Genomic DNA, 22655 nt, shown 5'->3' with positions numbered 1-22655 from the left:
GCAGGCTCAGCGGCCATGGCTCACAGGCCCAGCCGCTCCACGGCATGTGGGATCCTCCCGGACCGGGGCACGAACCCGTGTCCCCTGCATCGGCAGGCAGACTCTCAACCACTGCGCCACCAGGGAAGCCCCAAGGATCTACTTTTTAAACTGTTCCTTGCAGCCTTGTTTGAAAACTGAAAAAGACTAACAACAACTTAAATATCCCTTGATAAGGAACCAGTTAAATTATGGAAAATATATTCAACTGAATACCATGTAGCCATAAAGAAGAGTCAGATCTATGTATACTGATTTAGAAAGAGCTCCAATATATACTAAGTGAAAAAAAGCAGGGTACAAGATGTATATTAATAGTATGATTCCCATTGTGTACACACAGACGCATTGCATTTGCCTATATGTGTTAAATTTTAATATATTGATATATTGTACTGTATATAAATAGTACATGATATTGTATATGTTCCAGATATGTTGTATGTTTTATGTATAACTATATAATTATATAATATTAATTATAGGTATTATGAACTTTATAACAGGTATAAATATAAAGATCTAGACATAAATATATAAATTTATTGAAGAAATTGTTAACAGTGGTTACAGCTATTGAGGGAGTGCAAATTCTACTTTAAATTTCAGACCCTTCTATACTATTTAATTTTTTAAACTATGTCCCTATATTACTGAAATAAACTTTAGATTTTAATTTTTTTTAACAAATCTCAGTACTTTACCATGAATACAAGGGCAAAGCCTGAGTGTTGCATTTTGTTTAAGTCACAGTTTAAGTACACACTGGGCCCTCAGAAAATGTTTATGGATGAATGGGGTAGCTGATGAATAGAGTAGTAAACAGACATAGGCATTAACTAATGTAACAATTAGCTTTAAAAGTGTAAAGATAGGGCTTCCCTGGTGGCGCAGTGGTTGAGAGTCCACCTGCTGATGCAGGGGATGCGGGTTCGTGCCCCGGTCCGGGAGGATCCCACATGCCGCAGAGCGGCTGGGCCTGTGAGCCATGGCTGCTGAGCCTGCGCGTCTGGAGCCTGTGCTCCGCAATGGGAGAGGCCACAACAGTGAGAGGCCCGCATACTGAAAAACAAACAAAAAAACAAAACAAAAAGAAAGTGTAAAGATATTTAAAGGAATGCTCTCCTAGTGCCGATAAATGGCCTAACTGCTTTTTAAGTGCAAAAAAAAAAAAACATGTAAAGATATTTCTGGAGTATGTAGGAAGCTAAGGTGGGTTTCTGGCTGGTTCTAGAGGTGGCAGTATTAGCTATACAGTGAAAGGCTGGTTTCTGCTCTGAAGATCTGGGCATGGGAAAGTTCCCCAGCTTGGTTACAAGTCTGCTCCCAATATCTTTCTTCTTCCAATCTCGACAGTAAGGGCCAGGATCTCTGACACCCACCTCTCCACTGGAGAGGAGCTATGGACAGGAAGAGGCTTGCCTCTAGGAGGAAGAAGTACAAAAAGGAAAGAGACACAGAACAGTTCCTACAGATTTATTATAATCTACATGCTGCTTCTATGGCTTTTGCTCTTACACATACGCACACACAGAGGCTCAAATACTCCAGAAAGCCCTGATGAGTGGCCCAAACACAAAGATTACAGCCAATTGGTAGGAAGTCAGAAGCCCCACCCGTCTACTCCTCTCCTATCCTGTCATCTGACGCAGCAGCCATAGTCAAGTGCCTAGGAAATAGAAATAAAGAAGGAAGGAGGACCCTTAATAAAGAGCTTCTAGGCAAGTTCGGAGATCCCAGAGGACCCTGGCGCACAGCCAAAGAGCTGAGAAAGACCCAGGACCTAGCTTGTTAGAGTGACTGGAAGATAGCCACAGCTTCCTCCCCAGCTCTGCTGTCACAGAAAGTTAATTACTTGTTGCATCCGTACTGTCAGAATCATCCTGGAGGGAAAAAAAAGACAAAAGTCCCTGTAGAGTCTGCGAAGAGTGGACATTTATGTTCACAAATGCTGCTCACTCCCTCCAGCTCTCCAGGTTTTCTTTGGTAATTTTCTGAATCACACAACTTCTTGGGAGCCTAACACGGAAGGATTTAAATTTTGTATGATAAAATAAGACACTTGTATTCAGTAAACAGCACTGTGCCATGCATCACTTAATGCCAGAATTACAGCAAATGCTACTGGTCCTTACAGCTATAAAGATAGTCAACAGGGCCAGGTCTGCCCTAGATTGGAGAAGCAGAAGGGGAGATGGAAGGGACAAGGGTCTTACTGGGGTTTTCTAGAGCATGGAGAAGAACATTTGACCCCCTGTGCCAAATTCAGATTTGGCTAACATGCACTGAGAACCACTATGTGCTAGGGACTGGGACAGGAGCTTTCTAGTATCTTATTTTTAAGGGCTAAAAGGAAAGGGAAAGGTTAAGGAGCAGGCTTTACTTACATCCAGGTCGTCCATTGCAGGGGGAGGCCTCTTGGTCCTGACCTTCTCCAAAAGCTGGTGGGAAGAGAAAAGTAGTCACGAGAGAGAAGAGGGGCAAAGGAAGAGCAACCTGCATATTGACAGACCACAGGAAAATGGTCCCAGGCAAACAACTGCCCCAGCTTTAAAGCCCCTAATACATCACTGGAATGAACTGAAGAAAAGTAAATTGATACACCCCTTTTTAAAAAATTTTATTTTATATTGTAGTACAGTTGGTTAACAATGTTGTGTTCGTTTCAGGTGTACAGCAAAGTGATTCAGTTATACCTATTCTTTTTCAAGTTCTTTTCCCATTTAGGTTATTACAGAATATTGAGCAGAGTTCCCTGTGCTATACGGTAGGTCCTCGTTGGTTATCTATTTTAATTATAGCAGTGTGTATATGAAATTGACCCCCTTTTTAAAAGGAAATTTAGACACACACACCTCCTTACTAATCCGGGTTACTATTAGTGTTTTTGCAACTTGAATAAACAGCTGAAATTCGGAAACCAAATATCATATAGCACGGTGTAATTTATTGGGGATTGGTGATTTATTTTGTGATGTGGATTTTTATACTGCGTAGTTTGAGCTTCCCATGAAGCTATCTGGCTCAGGAAAAACACACACACATACACAAAGAAAACAGAAGAGAGAACAAGAATTACAGAAAAGTAGGAAAAGCTTTTGCCAAACTCTTTCGGAACACAGGCTCTACTCTAAACAGTGAGTGAATCTATGTATACAATTTCACTAGCAATATTCACTTCTCTCATCCCTACTAAATAAACATTGCGCAAAACATAAAGACTATCAAACCATTGAGCAACCTGCCTGGGGAGATCATATCCCTCTGGCTAGCCCTGACGACAATCCTCCAGAGCAATGTGTGCAGAGAGTCACAGAGAATGACTGAGATAGGCAGAAAACAGCATTACCTCTGCGTAATGGTCCACCTGAGCCAGCTCCACTTCTTCATCCCCTTCCCAGTCTCTCCAGTTATCAAAATCCACAGACAACCACACTGGCTGCAGGAGGAAGGCACAGAGAGTCACAGGCCAGGAAGGCAGCAGCAGAAGCGCATAGATGAGTGTGGGTATGGGTGTGGGAGCATGCTTGGGGAAAAGAGGGTCAATGGGGGTATCATCTTCCCAACAGCACCCCTTTAGTTAACCCCCCTCCAGGCTGCCACGTCATCAGCAGCAGCAGCAGCAAAGATTTACCAAGAACTTACTAAGTGCCAAGCACAATGCCAGGCATTGTAGGGGATGGAAAAGCATAGAAACTCTGTCCTCCAGGAGCCAGCTGACTAGAAAGATAACACATCTAGAAAGATAACTGTATCATAAAGCATCCTAGGAGTCAACCAAGCAGCATTCCCTGGAATCAGGGACAACCCTTTGAGGCCCATATTCCAAGTTCCCACATTTAGACAGGGAAAGAAGTTATTTACTCGATCATTTAACAGGTATTTATTGAACACATACTGTGGTTGGCACTGGGATTTTTAAAATGTTCACTACACAGTCTCAGCCATCAAGAAGCAAGTAGGGGGGTTCCCTGGTGGCGCAGTGGTTGAGAGTCCGCTTGCCGATGCAGGGGACATGGGTTCGTGCCCCGGTCCGGGAAGATCCCACATGCCGCGGAGCGGCTGGGCCCATGAGCCATGGCCGCTAAGCCTGCGCGTCCGGAGCCTGTGCTCCGCAATGGGAGAGGCCACAACAGAGAGAGGCACGCGTACCGCAAAAAAAAAAAAAGCAGTAAGTAGGGGACTTCCCTGGTGGTGCAGTGGTCAAGAATCCACCTGCCAGTGCAGGGGACACGGGTTTGAGCCCTGGTCCGGGAAGATCCCACATGCCACGGAGCAGCTAAGCCCGAGTGCCACAACTACTGAAGCCCGTGCGCCTAGACCCTGTGCTCTGCAACAAGAGAAGCCACTGCGATGAGAAGCCCACGCACCACAACAAAGAACCGCTCGCCACAACTAGAGAAAGCCCATGCACAGCAATGAAGACCCAATGCAGCCAAAATAAATAAATAAATTTATTTTAAAAAAAAGAAGCAAGTAGGGAAGGGAAATGTAAATAAATCATTATAATACAGTGTGGAAAGTGTGACGGTGGGTTCTGTAGGGGATATTATAGGAAGCCAGCCTTCTTGGAATAGCAGAGCCTTGAAGGATAAGCAGGGGTTAGGTGGGCAAAGATAGTGGTGATGGAGACTTTCCAGGAAGAAGGCATAGCTTGAGCAAAGGTATTGAGGTGCATAATAGCCTGGTGTGTGGAAGACAGCTGCAAGCAGTTTGCTGTGGCTGGAATGTGACATTTGAGGCAGAGAGTAAAGGGGTATGAGGCTGCAGAAGGAAAGAACAGCCAAGTCATCAGCTTATATGCCATGCTATGGTGCTTAGACTCTAACCCAAATGGCAGAAGCTACAAGTTCAAATGCCTGAGACTGTCAGGGAGATAACGAAAAGGAGTGAAGTGAAGTGGAATGCATGCCCCATTTCAAGCTCCAACTCTAGGCATTTGGGAATTTAGACCAGCGTGGCCAGAGTCTCCAGTTTCCAAGAGAAGCTGAGAATCTGGATTTTTAGGTGAAATCTCTACGATTTTTAAAGAATTTTTATTTATGTATTTATTCATTTTTACCATCTAGATCTTTTCTTTTCTTTATAGCTATCATGCCATGAATTCATAGGGAATGGGTTCCAACAGTTCAGGCTCCTTTCCATTGGTTCTCATGAAGTGTGCTTCTCTGGGTGGAGCAGGCTGGTGCTTCAGCTGAACCCAAGTACCCTTCTCTTTGGCTTCCTCCTTTTTCTGCTCATTTTCCTTCACACATTTCAGGAAACTATCTCTGCTCTCAGAGTGCTTAATATGCTAAATATGCACATTAATTCTCGGCAAGAATCTTGCCCTTAACTTGTTTGTTTACAGTGATGCCAACAGCATGCTGGGTAATGCTGTAAACTTGCAATTTTGCCATGGTAACATTTGTGGGGCATTCCTTTTTGAACAGAGCCCGTTCGCTTGATATCTACAATACCACCTTTCTTGTAGATTCGCATGGAAGGAACAACTCCATGTTTTTTAAAAGGCCTAGAGAACATATAGTGGGTAGCCTCCTCTTTCCCTTTGTGTTGGTCATTTTGGTGAGTTACTGGAAAATGGCGGTTCCGGTTGAAAGGTGAAATCTCCACATTTTAAATAATTAATTAATTAATGGCTGCCTTGGGTCTTTGTTGCTGCGCGCAGGCTTTCTCTAGTTGCGGCAAGCAGGGGCCACTCTTTGTTGCGGTGTGCGGGCTCTAGGCTTCAGTAGTTGTGGCATGTGGGCTCTGTAGTTGTGGCTCACGGTCTCTAGAGCGCAGGCTCAGTAGTCGTGGCGCACAGGCTCAGTTGCTCCACAGCAAGTGGGATCTTCCAGGACCAGGGCTCCAACCCATGTCCCCTGCATTGGCAGGTGGTTTCTTAACCACTGAGCCATCAGGGATGTCTGAAATCTCCACATTTTTAAATGTCAGTAGCCCATCAAAATAATTTTTAACACTTTGAAGACTGCTAAAACAAATTTGAGGCAGATCCAGCCAGCATGCAGCCAATTTTCAACTTTTAGGGGAAAAGAAGCCACTGGAGGGTCTTAAGAGGAAAAGTGACAGGGTCAAATGTGTGTTTTAAACAGACCATGCTGCGAGGAATGCAGAGGATGGATTGAGGGTGGTGCTGAAAATATGCAACAAACCTCACCCAGTAATGGATAAGGCCTGAATTAGGAAGAGATTAAATCATGGATTCTATTTAAGAGGTCAAATAGGCAGAATCTGGTGAGTAACTGAATGTTGGTGGGAAAGGAGCCAAGGGCGAGTCCCAGACCTAACTTGTCAACCTGGGTACACAGATAGAGAGCACAGGAGAAAAAGCGGCCACTTCCCGCACACCCACCTTGATATCCTCCTTAGTGAGGCGGGGCCAGGCCACCTTCTCCTTCCATTTCCTCACAAAGCAAGTAATGGAGCGGCCAGAGCGCTTATCTTGCGAGTCCTGCCAGATAGAGAGCATCATTCTTAGGGTCTGAGGTTTAGAATGAATCTCCATTTCCCAAACAGCCTTCCCATCCAGCCCTTACTGCCCCACCCCACCCTTACCTTGCAGTTCACCTTGGCATAGAACTCAATCTCATTATAAAACTCCACTCCATCGGCATTCTTGCAGCTGAGGAGACAATGCAGCTAAGAAGACGAGGAGGCTGAGTGTGGAGTGTGGGGGCATTAGGAGAAGGGAAACGTTCCCAAGAAGCCAGGCCCTGGCAGCAGTGGAGGGGAAGGGGATTACCTGAACACAATGCGGTGGTCTTCGATGAGCACGTGGACATCGGTGCTGTCCTCAACACAAAATTCCATGAACACATACTTGGGCCTGTCGTACCACAGGGTCCGAGCATGCTGCCTGAAGAGGAGTTGTGGTGGGGCTTCATAGGGGTGCGAGAGGGAAGACTGAGGGCATTTGGGAACGGTTGGGGAAAATACAGGGACGTTTTATGCTACAGCACGGTCAAAGCGGAGCTAAATAAGACAGAAGGGGGTGGAAGGCGAGTGACGAGACTGGGGTGTGCGGTGAAGATGAACCTGAGGAGAACCGAAAGTGCGAGAGTAGAGAGGTAGGGAGTTATGGAGAACATTCAGGTCACACTTCCCCTCAGCACCCCAAGGATACAGAGACCTGGGGTCCGGGGTTCCCATGGGACCTCGCAGAACCTGGAGCGCCCAGAAAACGTGGGGAAAGGAATCTCTAGTGAAAGAGGCGGCCAGAAGCACTTACCGTGCCATGGCGGCTCCCGCTGCCCCAAGGCGTTTGGAATCCGAGGCAGGGGCCGCTATCTTTAGATCCTGGGGACGCCCCCAGCAGCTGCGTCTCCTTACATGGTTGGGGAAAGGGTTTAGAAGAAGTGGGAACGTGGCCTAAGCCAAGGGATCCGCACTCCGAAGAGACTCTGGGAGAGCATAGTCCCTGCAGCCCTTCACATCTTGGGGTCTCCAGAAATACACACGTTAGGAATAGACGACCCGCCCGCCGGGATTAGAGGTCGATACACATGGAAGGGCTTGTCCCGACTTCATTCGCCTGTTTCTCCAATGCTTAGCACACTCAGTGTCCGACACACAGCAGGCGCTCAATAAAAAAAAAACTACTGGCCAGAATTAAGTCCCGAGGGAAGGCCGGCCCTGGATGACGTCTAAACTAGGTGACGTCTGGGCCCCGCCCATCCGCTCCTCCGGGTTTCCCAGCCAGCGCGCCGTTGCCATGGCAGCAGGGGGCGTGGCTGACGTCCGGCGGCGTTTCCTGAAACATGGCGGCTCTGGAAGCGGCTGCTGAACCGGTAACGGGGGTAGCGGCCGTTGGACCAAAGGCGAAGGACGAAGAGGAGGAGGAAGAGGAGTCGCTTCCGCCGTGCGAGGCAGTGCGCTGGGCGCCGGTGGGGGCGGTGGCAGAGGCCGGGCCCGGGACGGCGGCGTTTTCGGGAGAGGCGGCGGTCGAGGAGCCCGGAGCGGCCCCGGGCTCCCCACCGGACTCGCCGGGCCGGACGCTGCGGCGGCTGCGGGCCGAGCGGCGGCGGCTGGACTCGGCGCTCCTCGCGCTGTCCTCGCATTTCGCGCAAGTGCAGTTCCGCCTGCGGCAGGTGGTGCGCGGGGCGCCGGCGGAGCAGCAGCGCCTCCTGAGCGAGCTCGAAGACTTTGCTTTCCGCGGTTGCCCTCACGTCCTGGGTTACGGGAGCCCAGAGGACCCCGCCAACGATGATGGCGACGGGATGCCGGGGGACCGGCCACGGTTGCGGGGCGAGGACCAGGTGAACAGCTGGGCCGCGCCCCGAGGGATATGGGAATAGAGGGGTAGGTGGGCGGCGATGCTAACGCGGACGGAGGTAGCACTGGTGAGAAGCCGGCTCGTCCAGGTGGCTATGCGTGTCCCAGAAGAGACCAGACAGGTGTTCGGGACCTGCTGAAAGGCAAGAGGACAGAGAGGCCTGGGAAGCTGACGGTGAGAGGTGTTCACCAAAGGTGTGGGAAGAGATGCAGGTGTGATGAGGTGAGAGGCGGAAGAGGGATGAGCGAGGAGAGTGTTCAGAGGGCAACAGAGCAGCCAACTGAAACAGTGCTGCTCCCGCTCACCTTGCTGTCGCCTCAAGAACCTAAGCCCTCAGCATATTTGCTGTTAGAGTTCTCCGACCCTGGAGATTGAGAAAATTGCTTAGAGAAGAGCAAGTGAATTGAAATCCGTGGAAATTTACATGTACTCCCTGTCCGTGCTTTCCTAGAATCTAGAGAATGTCTTTAATCTTCAGACTCTTGTCTGGGTGAGAGCTTTGGTGAACAGCAAGGTCTCTTAGTAATTGTAAGAAACACAAGTCCTAATTATGTGAATTTCCTAATGCTGGTATTTTAAAACTCCTTCCCCATCCTACTTAATAACTAGGTATTCTAAAGGAAGCCCCTTTGGTAACTGTGACAAGATTCATTCAGTTAGTCAACACTGAATGCTGAGAATTTGTATGACAGCCCCAGGAGACATTTCCTTACGGTCTTTGAACCTCTGGAAGTGCACAATTGTAGATAGCTTGTTGAAAGAGACTCGCTGTTTTTTCTCCACCTTCTTATTTAGGTTACAACCCATATGTGGCTTTCTTCCCACTTAAATTGATTTTAACCAAGAAGACTTATCAGTAGCAGATATTGACTTGCTTATTTTAATCTGAAATGTTTCCAGTGCAGTCCTGTGTTTACTGTTCCACCCTTCTCTCCGTATACCCACAGCTCCTTGCACAAGTCCTCAAATTGCCAGACTTTTTTTTTTTTTTTTTTTGCGGTACGCGGGCCTCTCACTGTTGTGGCCTCTCCCGTTGCGGAGCACAGGCTCCGGACGCGCAGGCTCAGCGGCCATGGCTCACGGGCCCAGCCGCTCCGCGGCATGTGGGATCTTCCCGGACCGGGGTACGAACCCGTGTCCCCTGCATCGGCAGGTGGACTCTCAACCACTGCGCCACCAGGGAAGCCCAAATTGCCAGACTTTTAAGGAACAGGTAGGATAGAAAGAATTTCTGTGGTCAGGCCCTGTTCAGGAGTGAGGAGCACCAAAGATTTGTTGTGGATGTGGTGCTCTTTTGGTTGTCCGTTTTTACTTTTAGAAACAGTGTACAACTTAAAAAAAAACAAAAAACTGTAGCGCTCAAAACACCTAATAAGCAGCTGTAATCTTGTGTGCATATATTGACACATGAACAGGTGGTGCCAAAGTGGGGACATGTTAGAACCAAACGATTTACTACTTATCAGTTCCAGTTTTTTGTTTTTTTAACCAGTATTTTCTCTCGCTTCATACTGGAAATTATTTCTGTTATTTCCTGCCTTGCACCAGAGCTTATTGTTCTCACCTAGTAAACATGTTTGCCCACACTCCAGTAAATCGCATACTCAGTAATTACCATGGCAGGTAACAGTGTTTAGCAGACACAGTCATGAAAATGGAATCAGGATCTATGGCTGGTTTCTTTCTTCTTTGGCTTCATAATGTTGGGATGGGATACAATGAAAACAAAAACAAAGTTTCCCTAGTCCTTTCCCTTTGGGCTGGTTAGACAGCTTTTTCCGAAAGAGTTCATTATTTGGAATGTGGCCTTCTGAACCTGATTGCGTTCAGTAACATACAGCAAATGTGTACTGAGAGCTTACCCTGTGCCAGACACAGTGCTAGGCCCTGGGCGTAGTCAGGGCCTTTGCCCTTAAGGAGTTCATAGACTTGGGGAGACAGAATCCTAAACATGTTAATCATTATAATGTGACATGAGCTAGAGTAGAAGTGTGTACAAAATACAGAGGAAGTGATTGGTTCTGCCTGGGGAAATCGAGGAAACCTCATAAAGAATAGCTAGGCCACTAAGTTGGGGAGAAGAACAGGGTTCTAAGAAAAAACCACGACACTGGGAAAGCTTTGGAGAGGCAGTATCCCCTGAGAAAAGGCTTGCTTTCATATTGAGCAAAGCTAAAGCAAGGGGATTGCTTTTTAAATAGATAAACAAACAGTTAATTTGTTGTTTTTCATTTGTTCTCTCTCATACCTTACTTCTGGAGGCCTTGGTAAGTACCATTTAAGATTATAGACATCTAGTTTAAAATGCAGCCTTACACCTGTAAATGATTTGCTAGTTTTGCTTTGTTTTGTTTTTGATACTCAAAAAAGGCAAGGAAGAACCAGTTTTTGAGAATACATTGGCAAGGCTTTATCTCTCCGAAGGGTTTTTCATCATTTAAATGTAGAAACTACCTGGTGGCCAACAGTGAGAAAAGGTGTCACTGGTCAGGGAACTTTATCGAACTTTTTTTTTTTTTTTTAAAACCTAATTACCTTCTCACCCCTATTACTTGGCTTTGAATTTTTTTCACTGCCCCAGGTACCTGTGTTTGTTTGATTTTGCAATACATTGGAGGCACTTTGGACCTTAAGAAAACTGATATGAGTTATAAAGCCTCTCTGTACACCCTTACCTCCAGATTCTCTCGCAAAATTTGGCTGTAGCAAGTATTCAGGACTTGTTCTGTGGTAATTGGCTCTGGAGGATGGCATGTTTAATTCCAGGGAGGCTGTCTTGGCTGAGATAAATTGTGTCAATCTTAACTAGACCTGAGGGGGTGGGAAGCAATCTTAATGAAAGGCTCCATTGTACTTATATCCTATTTCCAATGAAGGACAAACACTTTCTTAAAGAAAACACGCATTTAATAAATTGCCCTGATGAAATAATTATTCTCATTTTTTAACGTGTCCCATGAATTCTGTATTTCATTCGGGTTACTTGGAAACATTTTATATTTTACTAGTCATTATTGGCTTAAGAGAATTCATAATGTGCCCTGACTTTTTCTTTTCCTGTGAAATCAACCCAAATCTTTTCCCATCTTAGAGTGAGCAGGAGAAACGGGAACATCTGGAAACCCAAAGGGAGAAGCAGAAGGAACTGATACTGCAGCTCAAAACGCAGCTCGATGACCTGGAGACGTTTGCCTATCAGGAAGGCAGTTACGACTCCCTGCCACAGTCCGTGGTCTTGGAAAGGCAGCGGGTGAGCAGATCCAGAGGCGCCTCCTCCACTGCCTCGGGTTACCTTGTCCCTTCCAGCGTTCACAGGACAGCCTTGTCCAGCTTGCTCACCCTCAGCCTCACTGCTGGTCCATATCAAAGGGAAATTTTGCTGCTACCTGGGACCAGTCTTTATTCACATGTGGAAACACATATGCCAAAGTTTTCTAATGTGATGATTGAGCTCTTTTTTGCTTTTTTGGTGGCTATTATTATTAATAATAGTAGTAATAAATAATAATAACAGCAATAATTTCTTTCATTTGATCATTGAAACCGTTCTACTTGGGCACTTCATACGATGTAAACTAGTTTTCTCCCCCAGCACCAGTCAATAGATATTCCAGGAATCCTGACTTTAATGCTGTATTTATTAAAGCAACACCTGGGCAGACAGGTAAATCTGTTAGTCAAAACACAGTCTCCGTTACATGTTTGTCTCTCTGGAGCTGTGATGTGGCTGTTTTTCTGGCAGGGCTGGAGTTATACATTATCTGGTTTTCAAATTGTTCCTCATGTTGTCACTAGGATATTTTGGTTGTAACACGCCTGGATGTTTCATAGAGCTTTTCCTTTAGTTGCCTAGAGTAGTAAGGCAAGAAGGGATGAGAAGGACTAGGAACTAAGGGAAATCAGTATTTATTCTCTTGGAGGCCATGGGGGAAGCTAACTATGGGGCTTTTGGGATCATCAGCCACCTTGGATCATTTACACTGTTGTTCTCTTGAGTGAAATTTACCTGGCCTGGTAGAAAATTTGCAGTGAGAGGAGCCATTTCTGTCAGAGAGGAACCAGGGGTCCTTGTTTCTATAAGAGAAGTAAAAGGCCTGTGCCCTCACCTTGATCAGCAGTTGCACCATTTTTCTCACAACCATTTTTCTCACAAATTTGATTTCCATTTAAGGGTAGAAGGGAGGCACATACTAAAGATTCTCCTTCTTCCGAACCCTCTCCCTGAAAATTCCAAAGGGTGTGCTCATGGCTTGTAGTCTTGATAGGTGATCATCGATGAGTTAATAAAGAAACTGGACATGAATCTGAACGAGGACCTCAGTTCACTGTCCACTGAAGAGCTTCGGCAGCGTGTGGATGTAGCTGTAGCTCAGATCGTCAACCCAGCCCGAGTGAAAGAACAGCTGGTTGAGCAGCTGAAAACTCAGATCCGAGACCTCGAGATGTTCATCAGCTTCATCCAAGGTCAGAGGAGGGATGGAAAGAGAAGGGTGGCTGGATGTCATCATAATTATATGTATTCTGAGTACTAACACCTAAAGGTGCCAGTCCTTGATGTATATGTAAGAGGTTTGAGCACTCGGTAAGGGAGCCAGCATGGTGGAGTAGAAAGGACATGGATTTTAAAACCAGAGAGTTAAAATCTCAGCCCTGCCCCTTACTGGCTTCATGTCCTCCGTAGACTAATGAGGTTAGGCAGGTTCCTGACCTCTTCAGTCCCGCTCTCCTCCTCCATAAAATGAAGAGTCATGCTTCCTTCACTCAGCAGTTATTTATTGAGCCAGCTAGTATGTGCCAGTCACTGTTCCACACGATGAAATACTATTTGTAAAAGTCTTGTCACGTGGTGGGCACTAGTAAATAGTATTTCGCCTTTAAAAACCTGCCCAAAAGAGGCTAAATAAATGTCTCCTCTTTGTAACCTCTGATTGCAGATGAAGTAGGAAGCCCATTACAGACAGGTAGTGGACACTGTGAGTGCAAGGCCAGTGGGAAGACAGGAAAGGGCTTCTGCAGAACTGGCAGCAGCAGACCACCTCCGGGAAACAGCAAAAGTAAGTACAGCTTCCAGAATGCGCAAATCTATAGAGACAGAAAGTAGATTAGGGGTTGCCTAGGCTGGGGGATCGGGGAGAAGTAGGGAGTGGGAAATGCCAACGGTACACGGTTTCTTTGGGGGATGATGGTTGCCCAACTCTGTGAATATACTAAAGCCACTGAATTACACACTTTTAATGGGTAAGTTGAGTGTTATGTGAATCATATCTCAAAATAGTTATCACTAACCAAAAAAAGTAAGCCCAGCGACATCCTAGGTGGCTCTTGGCTTCACGTGGGACCCATGCTGTGGCTCAGAAGCAAGACTGGATCTCAGCTGGTGACTTGCTGACTGTCCCTCTGACCACTGTGGCCTCTCACTGATGAGTCGTTGTGTTTTCTACGCAGCGAAGGCAGAAGACATGAAGAGCGTTCGCGAGACAGGGCTGCACCTGATGCGGCGAGTGCTGGCGGTGCTCCAGATCTTCGCCGTTAGCCAGTTCGGTTGCGCCACGGGCCAGATCCCGCGGACCCTGTGGCAGAGGGACCAGGCTGACAGGGACTACTCTCCCTTATTGAAGAGGCTGGAGGTGTCAGTAGACAGGGTGAAGCAGCTGGCCTTGAGGCACCAGGCACACGACCATTTCAGCAGCTCCGCCAGCCTCCAGGACCTCTCTCTGGGAGGCAAGGATGAGCTGACCGTGGCTGTGCGGAAGGAGCTGACTGTGGCCGTGAGGGACCTGCTGGCCCATGGACTGTACGCCTCTTCACCGGGGATGAGCCTCGTCATGGCCCCCATCGCCTGTCTGCTGCCGGCCTTCTCCTCGGCCCCCGAGGCCATGCACCCCTGGGAGCTCTTTGTAAAGTACTACCACGCTAAGAACGGCCGTGCTTACGTGGAATCCCCCGCCCGGAAGCTCTCACAGTCCTTCGCCCTGCCTGTCATGGGAGGCACTGTGGTGACGCCCAAGCAGAGCCTGCTGACAGCCATCCACGTGGTGCTGACAGAGCACGACCCGTTTAAGCGCAGCGCAGACTCGGAGCTGAAGGCCTTGGTGTGCATGGCGCTGAATGAGCAGCGCCTCGTGTCCTGGGTGAACCTCATCTGCAAGTCGGGCTCGCTCATCGAGCCGCACTACCAGCCCTGGAGCTACATGGCACACACGGGCTTTGAGAGTGCCCTCAACCTGCTTAGCCGCCTTAGCAGCCTCAAGTTCAGCCTCCCTGTAGACCTGGCTGTGCGCCAGCTCAAGAACATCAAAGATGCCTTTTGATGAGAATGCCCGGGCCCCAGACCAGCTCTTGCTCAGTAAGGATAGATGGTTAGTCTTCTAGGATAAGAGCAAGAATTAGGAGGAGGGGCTAAAGACATTTTCCCTAGCCAGATGATGCGAAGTTTCTCTCCCCCATCAACTTAGCATCTCAGAAAGATATGCTGGAGACCCTCTTGTTAAAAGGTTCTGCCCTGGTGTGTAACCACGGTGTACATGTGAGCACATATACTTGAGCCTGTTGAAAAGAAGTCAGTCATGGCACACACTCTTCACGCCATGTCTGATTTGTAGAAAATCCGGGTTGCTGTAACCATTCTCTTCACGGTGGTGAGGGACAGCATGAGTGAGTTGTTGGTCCTGGAAGACATACAACTTAAGCCTCCTGTCAGTCAAGTTGCGAGCCATCTTCCTTCACTTGAAGCAGGTTTGAGACAGTCCTAGGTCAGAATTCAAATTCCTTTTGTGAATACTGATGCCTCTTTCTTCCTGACCCCAAGGTCAGGGGAGGCCGTGTGTGTTCCATAGCTGCCTCTAAAACCAGGAGTGGGAATATCTGAGAACAACATTTCTAAGGGTGTTTACCACAGTTGATTTTTTTTTTTTTTTTTTTTTAATTTGGCTGCGCCGAGCAGCTTGCGGGATCTTAGTTCCCCGACCAGGGATTGAACCCCAGGCCCACAGCAGTGAAAGCACCAAGTCTTAGCCACTGGACCGCCAGGGAATTCCCCACAGTTGATTTTAATATGAGCCCTTTTTCGTGTAGAGGTAAGAACTGAAATCTGTCCCTGACCACGTGGTCCTTTCCTCACAGCCCAGATGATGGTCTTTCGGTTTTGGAGCTGGTTTACCAGGACAGCCACCATCTGGTACCATGTCCTCTGGCGAGTAACCTTTCCTCTGCGCACCTCCCAGCTTCTCAGAAGGAGACGTGTCCAAGGTGTGTTCCACATGTCCTGGAGGCTGGATGGTGGAGGAGGTCTGACCACGTGATCATACTACAGCGTGGGTAGGAACTGTGGCAGATCACTGGTGACAAAGAAGGGGCCTGGCATTTCCTTGTAGAACTGACTCTAGACTGGTCCTATTGGGTCTCTTTTAGCCTTTTTAGTTCATATTTGCCATTCAGCTTGCATCCTGCTCTGAGACTGACCAAAAATGAGCAAAGTATATCACCTTCTGGAAAGCCAAATGGGTTCCCAACACTACTGACTTACCATCGTTTCATGTATTTAATTGCCAGCTGCGCTTCGGGTCTGCACTGTTATGTAGTGCATTTTAACTTAATGTTTGCAGTAAGATATTATTTAAGATCTATTCTTGATCATTCATTAGAATTAGTCCTCCTTCACGTGAAACAGGATAAGTGTAAAATGTTGTGAAAAATGGTATCTGTGGTTGCTAATAAAATCATAGTATTTTGTGTAGCTTCTCTGCAAACACCTTAGAGACTGTTGGCTTTGGTTTATAAGTCTGGGCATTGTCAGCGTATCTGATCCAGATCAGTATTTCCTTGAGCAATGCCTGGCTCCTGGCATTTCTGCCTCTTCTCTATCCCCTGCACTGGATCAACTCAGCTTTGGTGGTGTTTCCCCCACTATCCCCCTTGAACAAATTCATGAGGAAGTGTCGTTGGCATTATCATCCCATCTTGCCCAGACCTACAGTCCTATCCCCACAGCAGATCTCACCGCACATGCCACTTTAGGAATTGGCGCTTTTAAATTCACTTGTCTGGATACCATTTAGGGTGGGTGATAAGTGCTGTCGTCATACGGCATAGCCCTGGATCACCCCAGGATGTTTCCAATCCTCACAAAAACTGGTGTTAAGGCTTTTATGCTAACATGATGAGAAGCATTTTATGTGTGTGCCTTCCTAATTTAATTCTCACTACATGTAAGGCAGGACAATATTATCTGCATTTTATAGCTGAGGAAACTGAACTACAGAGGTTAAGTATTTTGTCCACGTTTACATGTTGGAAGAGCTGGGATTTGAACCCAAGTTGCCTGAATCCAAATCCTATGGTCTTTATACTGTTAATTTACCTCATTGTATCATGCTGCTTCTAGATATTTTGTTCCTCTCTCTCCTTTATCCACCCCCTCACTTCACCATCACTTTGTGGATGAACAGGTATTTTCCACATGCCTGCCAGAAATTTCAGCTGCCAAAGGACTAGGCTGCAGGGAGATGGGCAGATAGCCATTGCTCCGCCAAGTTCTTCATGAAACTTAAAGACATGTAGAGACAGAGACAAGCCTGCCAGCAGGCCAGCAGTCACGTAGCTGCTAGTCACTGATAACATCTGTATTATAACTGAGGACAGAGGTCTGTGCTTGGCTTGGAGTGAGGCAGACAGGAGGAAGGAGGAGAGGAGGGACTGTCAGCTGAGGTCTAAGGCTATGCAAGAACAGAAGGAAAGAGAGCCATGGACATGTATCCAATGAAAGTGCAGGGTCCACTGTATGATCTGAAAGGCATCGTTAAAGATTTCCAAGATGCTCTGCCTTCATTCATTCACTATTGAGCACCCACCAACTGCTTGGGCCAGGCTAGGTGCTCAGAACTTACCTCTCCCTGCCTTCAAGGAACACAAGGTTTAGCAAAGGAGGTAGCAAGCCAATTGGAGATTTGAGTAGCTTGTTAAGACACAAATTGCTGGGACTTCCCTGGTGGTGCAGTGGTTAAGAATCCGCCTGCCAATGCAGGGGACACAGGTTTAATCCCTGGTCTGGAAAGATCCCACATGCCGCGGAGCAACTAAGCCCGTGCGCCGCAACTACTGAGCGTGCATGCCACGACTACTGAAGCCTGTGCTCCTAGAGCCTGTGTTCTGCAACGAGAAGCCACCACAATGAGAAGCCAGAGCACCACAATGAAGAGTAACCGCCCCCGCACCCTCCCCGCCGCGCTCAGCAAGGAAGACCCAATGCAGCCAAAAATAAATAGTTAAAACAAACAAACAAAAACAACCACAAATTGCTTGGTTCCATCCCCAGAGTTTTTTATTCAGTAGCTCTGAGAATTTGCATTTCTAACAAGTTCCCACTCTTGGTATGCTGATGCTGGTGGTCTGGGGACCACACTTTGACAACCACTGATCCAAACCAACTGAAATATGTTCTATAGTAAAATTAAGTATGGATTGGATTGCTGAGGGAGCATAGAGAAGGAAGAGATGAATTCTGCCTGGGAGAACTCTAGAGTGGCCTTGAAGGATGGATAGGATTTTGCCCAGCTACAGTGGAGGAGAAGAATAACGAAATATGGAACAGCTTGCGTGAAGACCCTGGCGCTCAGAAGGGGTCGGATCTTTGAGTAGTTGAGCTGGCTGGAACCCAGGTGGTATGTGAAGGGTGTGGAGGAGACAAGAACTTATACTGCAAGGAAGATAGAGAGGAAGGGAGTGAGAGTTCAAACTTTGGTACAGAGAGCCAGCGAAGGATTTCAGGCAGGTAAGTGGCGGACTTAAGAGTTGTGTTTAGAGAACTTTCTAAAAATAAGATCTACAGCTCATGGCTCCACACCAGACCTGAACTGGAATCTCTTCAGTTGGCAATGCATATTTAATAAGCATCCCAAGCAATTTTTGACCCACCCCAAGTTTTGAGGAGGGACTGGAGAAAACAAAGAACTGAAGCTGGATCAGTTAGGGAGCAGGTGTAAAAGGATAGAAAAGATTTAAAAGACACGAGGCAAAATTCACAGGATTTAGTTACTAATTTGATTTGGAGAGTTTTAGTATGTGATAAGAGTTCAAGGCAATGATAAGATTTCAGGGTTTGGTTTCTGTTTTCCAAGAGAGAAACAGCAAAAGACACAAAAGCAGATAAGGAGGCTGAAAGAAGACCGTGGAGGTGGAAATGGACAGGGTCGTGTGGTGCAGTGGCAAGAGCGGCTTGGGAACGGGGGAACCTTGATCTGCGCCACCAACTCCGTGACTTTGCTGCTCTAGAACTTTCCTCTCATCTTTGAGAGGACAGAGTAGACGATTTCTGAGTTCCTTTGCAACAATACAATGTCATATTACAAATTAAAACATTTTCATTAAATATAGAAATATAAGTACATAATCAGGGTGATAAACTATTGGAATGAAGTCCTGAGGGCTGCGGGGAAAATTGGTCCCTGGAGAGCCTGAAGAAGAGAAATGATGAAACCCTGATTGTTCCCACGTCTTGCCCAAGACCAATCCTATAGATTCGTCAGTGTTCAAATGAGCAAAAACTATAAGATGGTTTCTCTTTCTCTTGAACTCGGAAGACACCTAAGGAACCATCTAAAAACACTCTTCCAGTAAGTGATGGGAAATAATTCAGTTTGAGAGCCAACTAGACCTGGGTTCAAACCCAGAGTTGATGATCAGAGCCTTAGGCTCTCTAAATCTCAATTTCCTCATGTCTAAATGGGAGGAAAAGACCCAAGATGCAGATTCCTGAGAATTAAATAGCAGTTGACTTACCTAAAGTGTCTAGCATCTTGCCTGGCACAGAGTGGGTACTCAATTTGGTGACTGGGTAAACAGTATGGGCTCAGGAGGACTGCTTGAATCTGAGTTCCCAGCTTGATCACGTACTAGCTGTGGATTTGGGGCAAATTACTTAAGCTCCCCAAACCACAGGATCTTCAACTGTGGAATGGAGATAACATTACTTATCTCTTATTGTCGTTATGAGGATCAAAAGAGATAATACACGTAAATAGATTAACTTGGCCTGACACAGCGTACACAGCTGCTAGTATCACCATAATCGTCCTTCATCTCCCTCCTTTATTCTGGTCGGAAATGTCTCTGACATCATTAGCCTCTAAATGTTGAGGGCAAGTTCCCTTGTTTGATTGATCTTCGTCTCTTCCTTATGCGTAACTGTACACAGTTGGTACTAATAAATATCCTATTTTGTTTTTTACTGTTCCAAAGCAAAAGCAGTAAATTTCAAACTGTGCCTCCCCCACCCGCTAGCGCCAGAAAAAGGAACTACAACTAGGGGGCAGGGGAGCAGCTGCGTCCACGTAAAAGCCTTCCGGGGGAGGCAGAACTCCTTTGCCCTTTCTACTGCTGGAGCTGCTCATAAAGTTTGATTTGAATAAAAAAGCTGCCAGGCCTTCCTTTCCCTTCAAGAGCTTCTTCCGCCCTCAACACAGATTCTGAGCGCCACGCAAGAGGCGGGGAGAAGCCCGAGGGGGCGGGACAGGAAGTGAGGTCACCCTCCCCGGGGTGAAAGGTAAGCGGAAGTGGTCTGTCTTTCTCTGCTGTAGGCCCGAGAGGTTGCTGCCGGTGAGTAGCGGCTGGGGCAGGGTATTATAATCCGCAGCCATCCGCGGCCTGGGGGTCGAGTTGCGGGGTGGTGCCGGGTGCTTTTCATTCCTCGGTCTCTGACGGCTTCGTAGCGGATCCTGTCTTGCGAGCAGGACCTGCGGGCGGCCTGAGCCGAGACGCAGTGAGCGCCGCTGAAGTTTCGGGCCCACAGCCTGAGCTGGCGGGTTTCTGAGCGGTCCCTTCTCTTTTCTCTGCAGACATGGGCAAGTTCATGAAACCCGGGAAGGTGGTGCTGGTCCTGGCCGGTCGCTACTCCGGACGCAAAGCGGTCATCGTAAAGGTACCAACCTCGCGAACCTGTACCCCTTTGTATCCCGTGAATGGGGCGGGCGGGCAACTTGGAATTCAAGGCCTAGTTTGGGGGCATTACCCACTGAGCATTGCGAATGGTGGGGGGAGGTGAATGCAGGAGAGCTTTTGAGAGAGAAAGACGCATAATAACAAATGGGAGTTGAATTGGACAGCTAACACCCAACGCGTTCTCCATCAGAGAGGTTTTAAATAATACTAATGGCTGACGTTTATTGAATGCTTGCTTGGTGCCTGGCACTGCCTTAAAGGTGTCGTCATGTGCAATCCTTGCGGTAACTATAAGGTTACTTTCTACTGCGAAGGTTTAGAGATGTTAAGTTTAACCTGAGGTCAAACAGGTAGTAAGTGATGCAGCTGGACTCCGTAAAAAGAGGAGAAATTGTTTCTAGTTAAAATGGTCACTTAGCATAATCTAGCCGTTCACTGTTTGCCTTTTACCTACGTCTTTAGCCTTTTATGAGATTTTCCTAAGCTCTGGCCACATACACCACTGCTGTTGACTGTTGGGGACACCGGGGCACCCTCGGTTCCCTTTCCTCCGTCTACCTGAGGCTGGTTTTGGAGTTAGGCAGCCAGGTTTGGAATCCTGCCTCTAAACCATTCCTAGCAGTGCAATCCTGGAGGAGGCTAAGAGATGTTAAGTCCTGAGAACTAGTGCTTGGCATATAGCAATCACTTCCTAATTGTTAACTGTTGTTAACATTTTAAATCTCTTACCTCCCAGGAACCCTTCCAGATTTTTCCTGGTGGGAAGGAAACCACCCTTTTCCCTGTTACTCTTTGGGCATCTAGCATAGCACTTAGAATGTCTGCTTTGTGTCGTTTCTATAATAGTGGGTCTCAGAGGCCTAAGGGCTGAGGGTGTTCTTTCTATACACGCCCTACATCTAGCAAAGGGCCTAAATAGCAATAACATGTAATTGCTCATTCAGAACATTGATGATGGCACCTCAGACCGACCATACAGCCATGCTCTGGTGGCTGGAATTGATCGCTATCCCCGCAAAGTGACAGCTGCCATGGGCAAGAAGAAAATTGCCAAGAGGTCAAAGATCAAGTCTTTCGTGAAAGTTTATAATTATAATCACCTCATGCCTACAAGGTGAGCGTTTCAAGAATGGGAATGAAAGTGACTTTTTCTAACTTTTCCCACTCTCTGCCCTGCTGAATAAGGAGACAACCTTGTAGCCACTCGAGTGGAAGAGACATCATTTTCAATTTGTCATTTGGCCGTGGTTTCCAGTGTTGCCTCTTCAGTCCATCTTGGAAGTGTTCACTTTCCTGTTGTTTTCTATTGATTTCCCTGACTTGGCAAAGCCGGATTGAAAAACCTCTTCCAAACTTGCTCTTGATCTGTCTCTCTCCTCACCTGAAAATTCTTTGAAGTGTTGAGTAAAGGTGGTTCCATTTGTTTCCAGCCACAGTAAACACAGGCATAGAATCTGGCCTGCCTTCTTCCACTCTCAAGGATAATAGTTATTATAGGGTAGGGTAGTTGTGGGAAACTGAGAGTGAATTGTGAAGTTTTTCAGTGGCTTGAATCTATGTAAATGAGTTTGTTAAAACTGGGCATTTCCAAAGAATACCATCAGGACTTTAGCACAGTTTTGATGATAGCTCCTGTGGAGTCAGACCTTAACATGCCAATGTCCCAGGAGTGGGGCGGAGGGGTGAAGGCCCTGGCAGCATGTGAGCTGCTCCTACCTTCCTGCCATTGTCCCCAGGTATTCTGTGGATATCCCCTTGGACAAAACTGTTGTCAACAAGGATGTCTTCAGAGACCCTGCTCTCAAACGCAAGGCCCGACGAGAGGCCAAGGTCAAGTTTGAGGAGAGGTAAGTAGGCTTTGGTAGTGAATGCTGGAGTATGGTTTCACTGTTCTCCATGAAGACAGTTTTGTCTTCTGTGATTCCTCCCCTCATTAGTGTCCTTTTTTCCCCCCTCTAGATACAAGACCGGCAAGAACAAATGGTTCTTTCAGAAGCTGCGGTTTTAGGTCTGTCTTGTTTCAGTCATTAAAAATACAAAAATACAAAAAAAAATCCACGTGTCTGCTTTCTTCTTGTTATTAGACTGGGAAAGAACATTCATACGATGAGAGACACTGGGTGGTGGATGAGGGACTGTGGGAAAATATAAAATAAAAGGTACATCTGTCTTTGTGAGACACGGGCTACTTCTGTCCCTGGCCTCATAATCCTTTAATGGCCTAACACAGTGGGTAAAATGTCATATTGAACTGTTTCCCCAAAAGAGCTACTCTGGACATTTTTAGGTGTGGAATTGTTTAAGCATCCCTGGCTTCAACCCATTACATATCTAGAGAACTGTTCCCCCCCCGCCCCCTGCCCCACCGTTGTGACAACCAAAGGCCCCTCTGAGTGGACACCATCTA

At 47.0% G+C, this 22655-nt stretch overlaps 3 protein-coding genes and 1 pseudogene across 4 annotated transcripts; 2 read left to right on the top strand and 2 right to left on the bottom strand.

Moving 5' to 3' along the window:
- Positions 1-1886: 1886 nt before the first annotated feature.
- On the bottom strand, positions 1887-6900 carry PTGES3L (prostaglandin E synthase 3 like). The gene is made up of 6 exons (XM_065897227.1): positions 6785-6900; positions 6598-6664; positions 6395-6493; positions 3389-3478; positions 2427-2480; positions 1887-1922 (listed from the first exon to the last, which is right to left on the bottom strand). The coding sequence occupies exons 1-6, from the start codon at positions 6850-6852 to the stop codon at positions 1887-1889; spliced, it is 414 nt and encodes a 137-aa protein (XP_065753299.1). The 5' UTR covers positions 6853-6900.
- Positions 5132-5600, bottom strand: LOC136138510 (large ribosomal subunit protein eL21-like; annotated as a pseudogene).
- An 899-nt stretch (positions 6901-7799) lies between the features above and the next one.
- RUNDC1 (RUN domain containing 1) lies at positions 7800-16062 on the top strand. 2 transcript variants are annotated; one of them, XM_065897186.1, is made up of 6 exons: positions 7800-8297; positions 11406-11564; positions 12580-12778; positions 13249-13368; positions 13689-13691; positions 13760-14625. In XM_065897186.1, exons 1-6 carry the CDS (start codon positions 7800-7802, stop codon positions 14623-14625), a joined length of 1845 nt encoding a protein of 614 aa, XP_065753258.1. The 2 variants fall into 2 exon arrangements, with proteins under 2 accessions (XP_065753258.1, XP_065753259.1); XM_065897187.1 differs by lacking the exon at positions 13689-13691 and having other exon boundaries at positions 13760-16062.
- A 3783-nt stretch (positions 16063-19845) lies between these two features.
- On the top strand, positions 19846-22281 carry RPL27 (ribosomal protein L27). The gene is made up of 5 exons (XM_065897223.1): positions 19846-19906; positions 20146-20228; positions 21193-21362; positions 21985-22095; positions 22208-22281. The coding sequence occupies exons 2-5, from the start codon at positions 20148-20150 to the stop codon at positions 22254-22256; spliced, it is 411 nt and encodes a 136-aa protein (XP_065753295.1). The 5' UTR covers positions 19846-19906; positions 20146-20147; the 3' UTR covers positions 22257-22281.
- The last annotated feature ends 374 nt before the right edge of the window (positions 22282-22655 follow it).

The sequence above is a fragment of the Phocoena phocoena genome, chromosome 19 (genome assembly GCF_963924675.1).
Source record: "Phocoena phocoena chromosome 19, mPhoPho1.1, whole genome shotgun sequence".
Lineage (NCBI taxonomy): Eukaryota > Metazoa > Chordata > Mammalia > Artiodactyla > Phocoenidae > Phocoena > Phocoena phocoena.
This window is presented reverse-complemented; position numbering and strand designations above follow the sequence as displayed.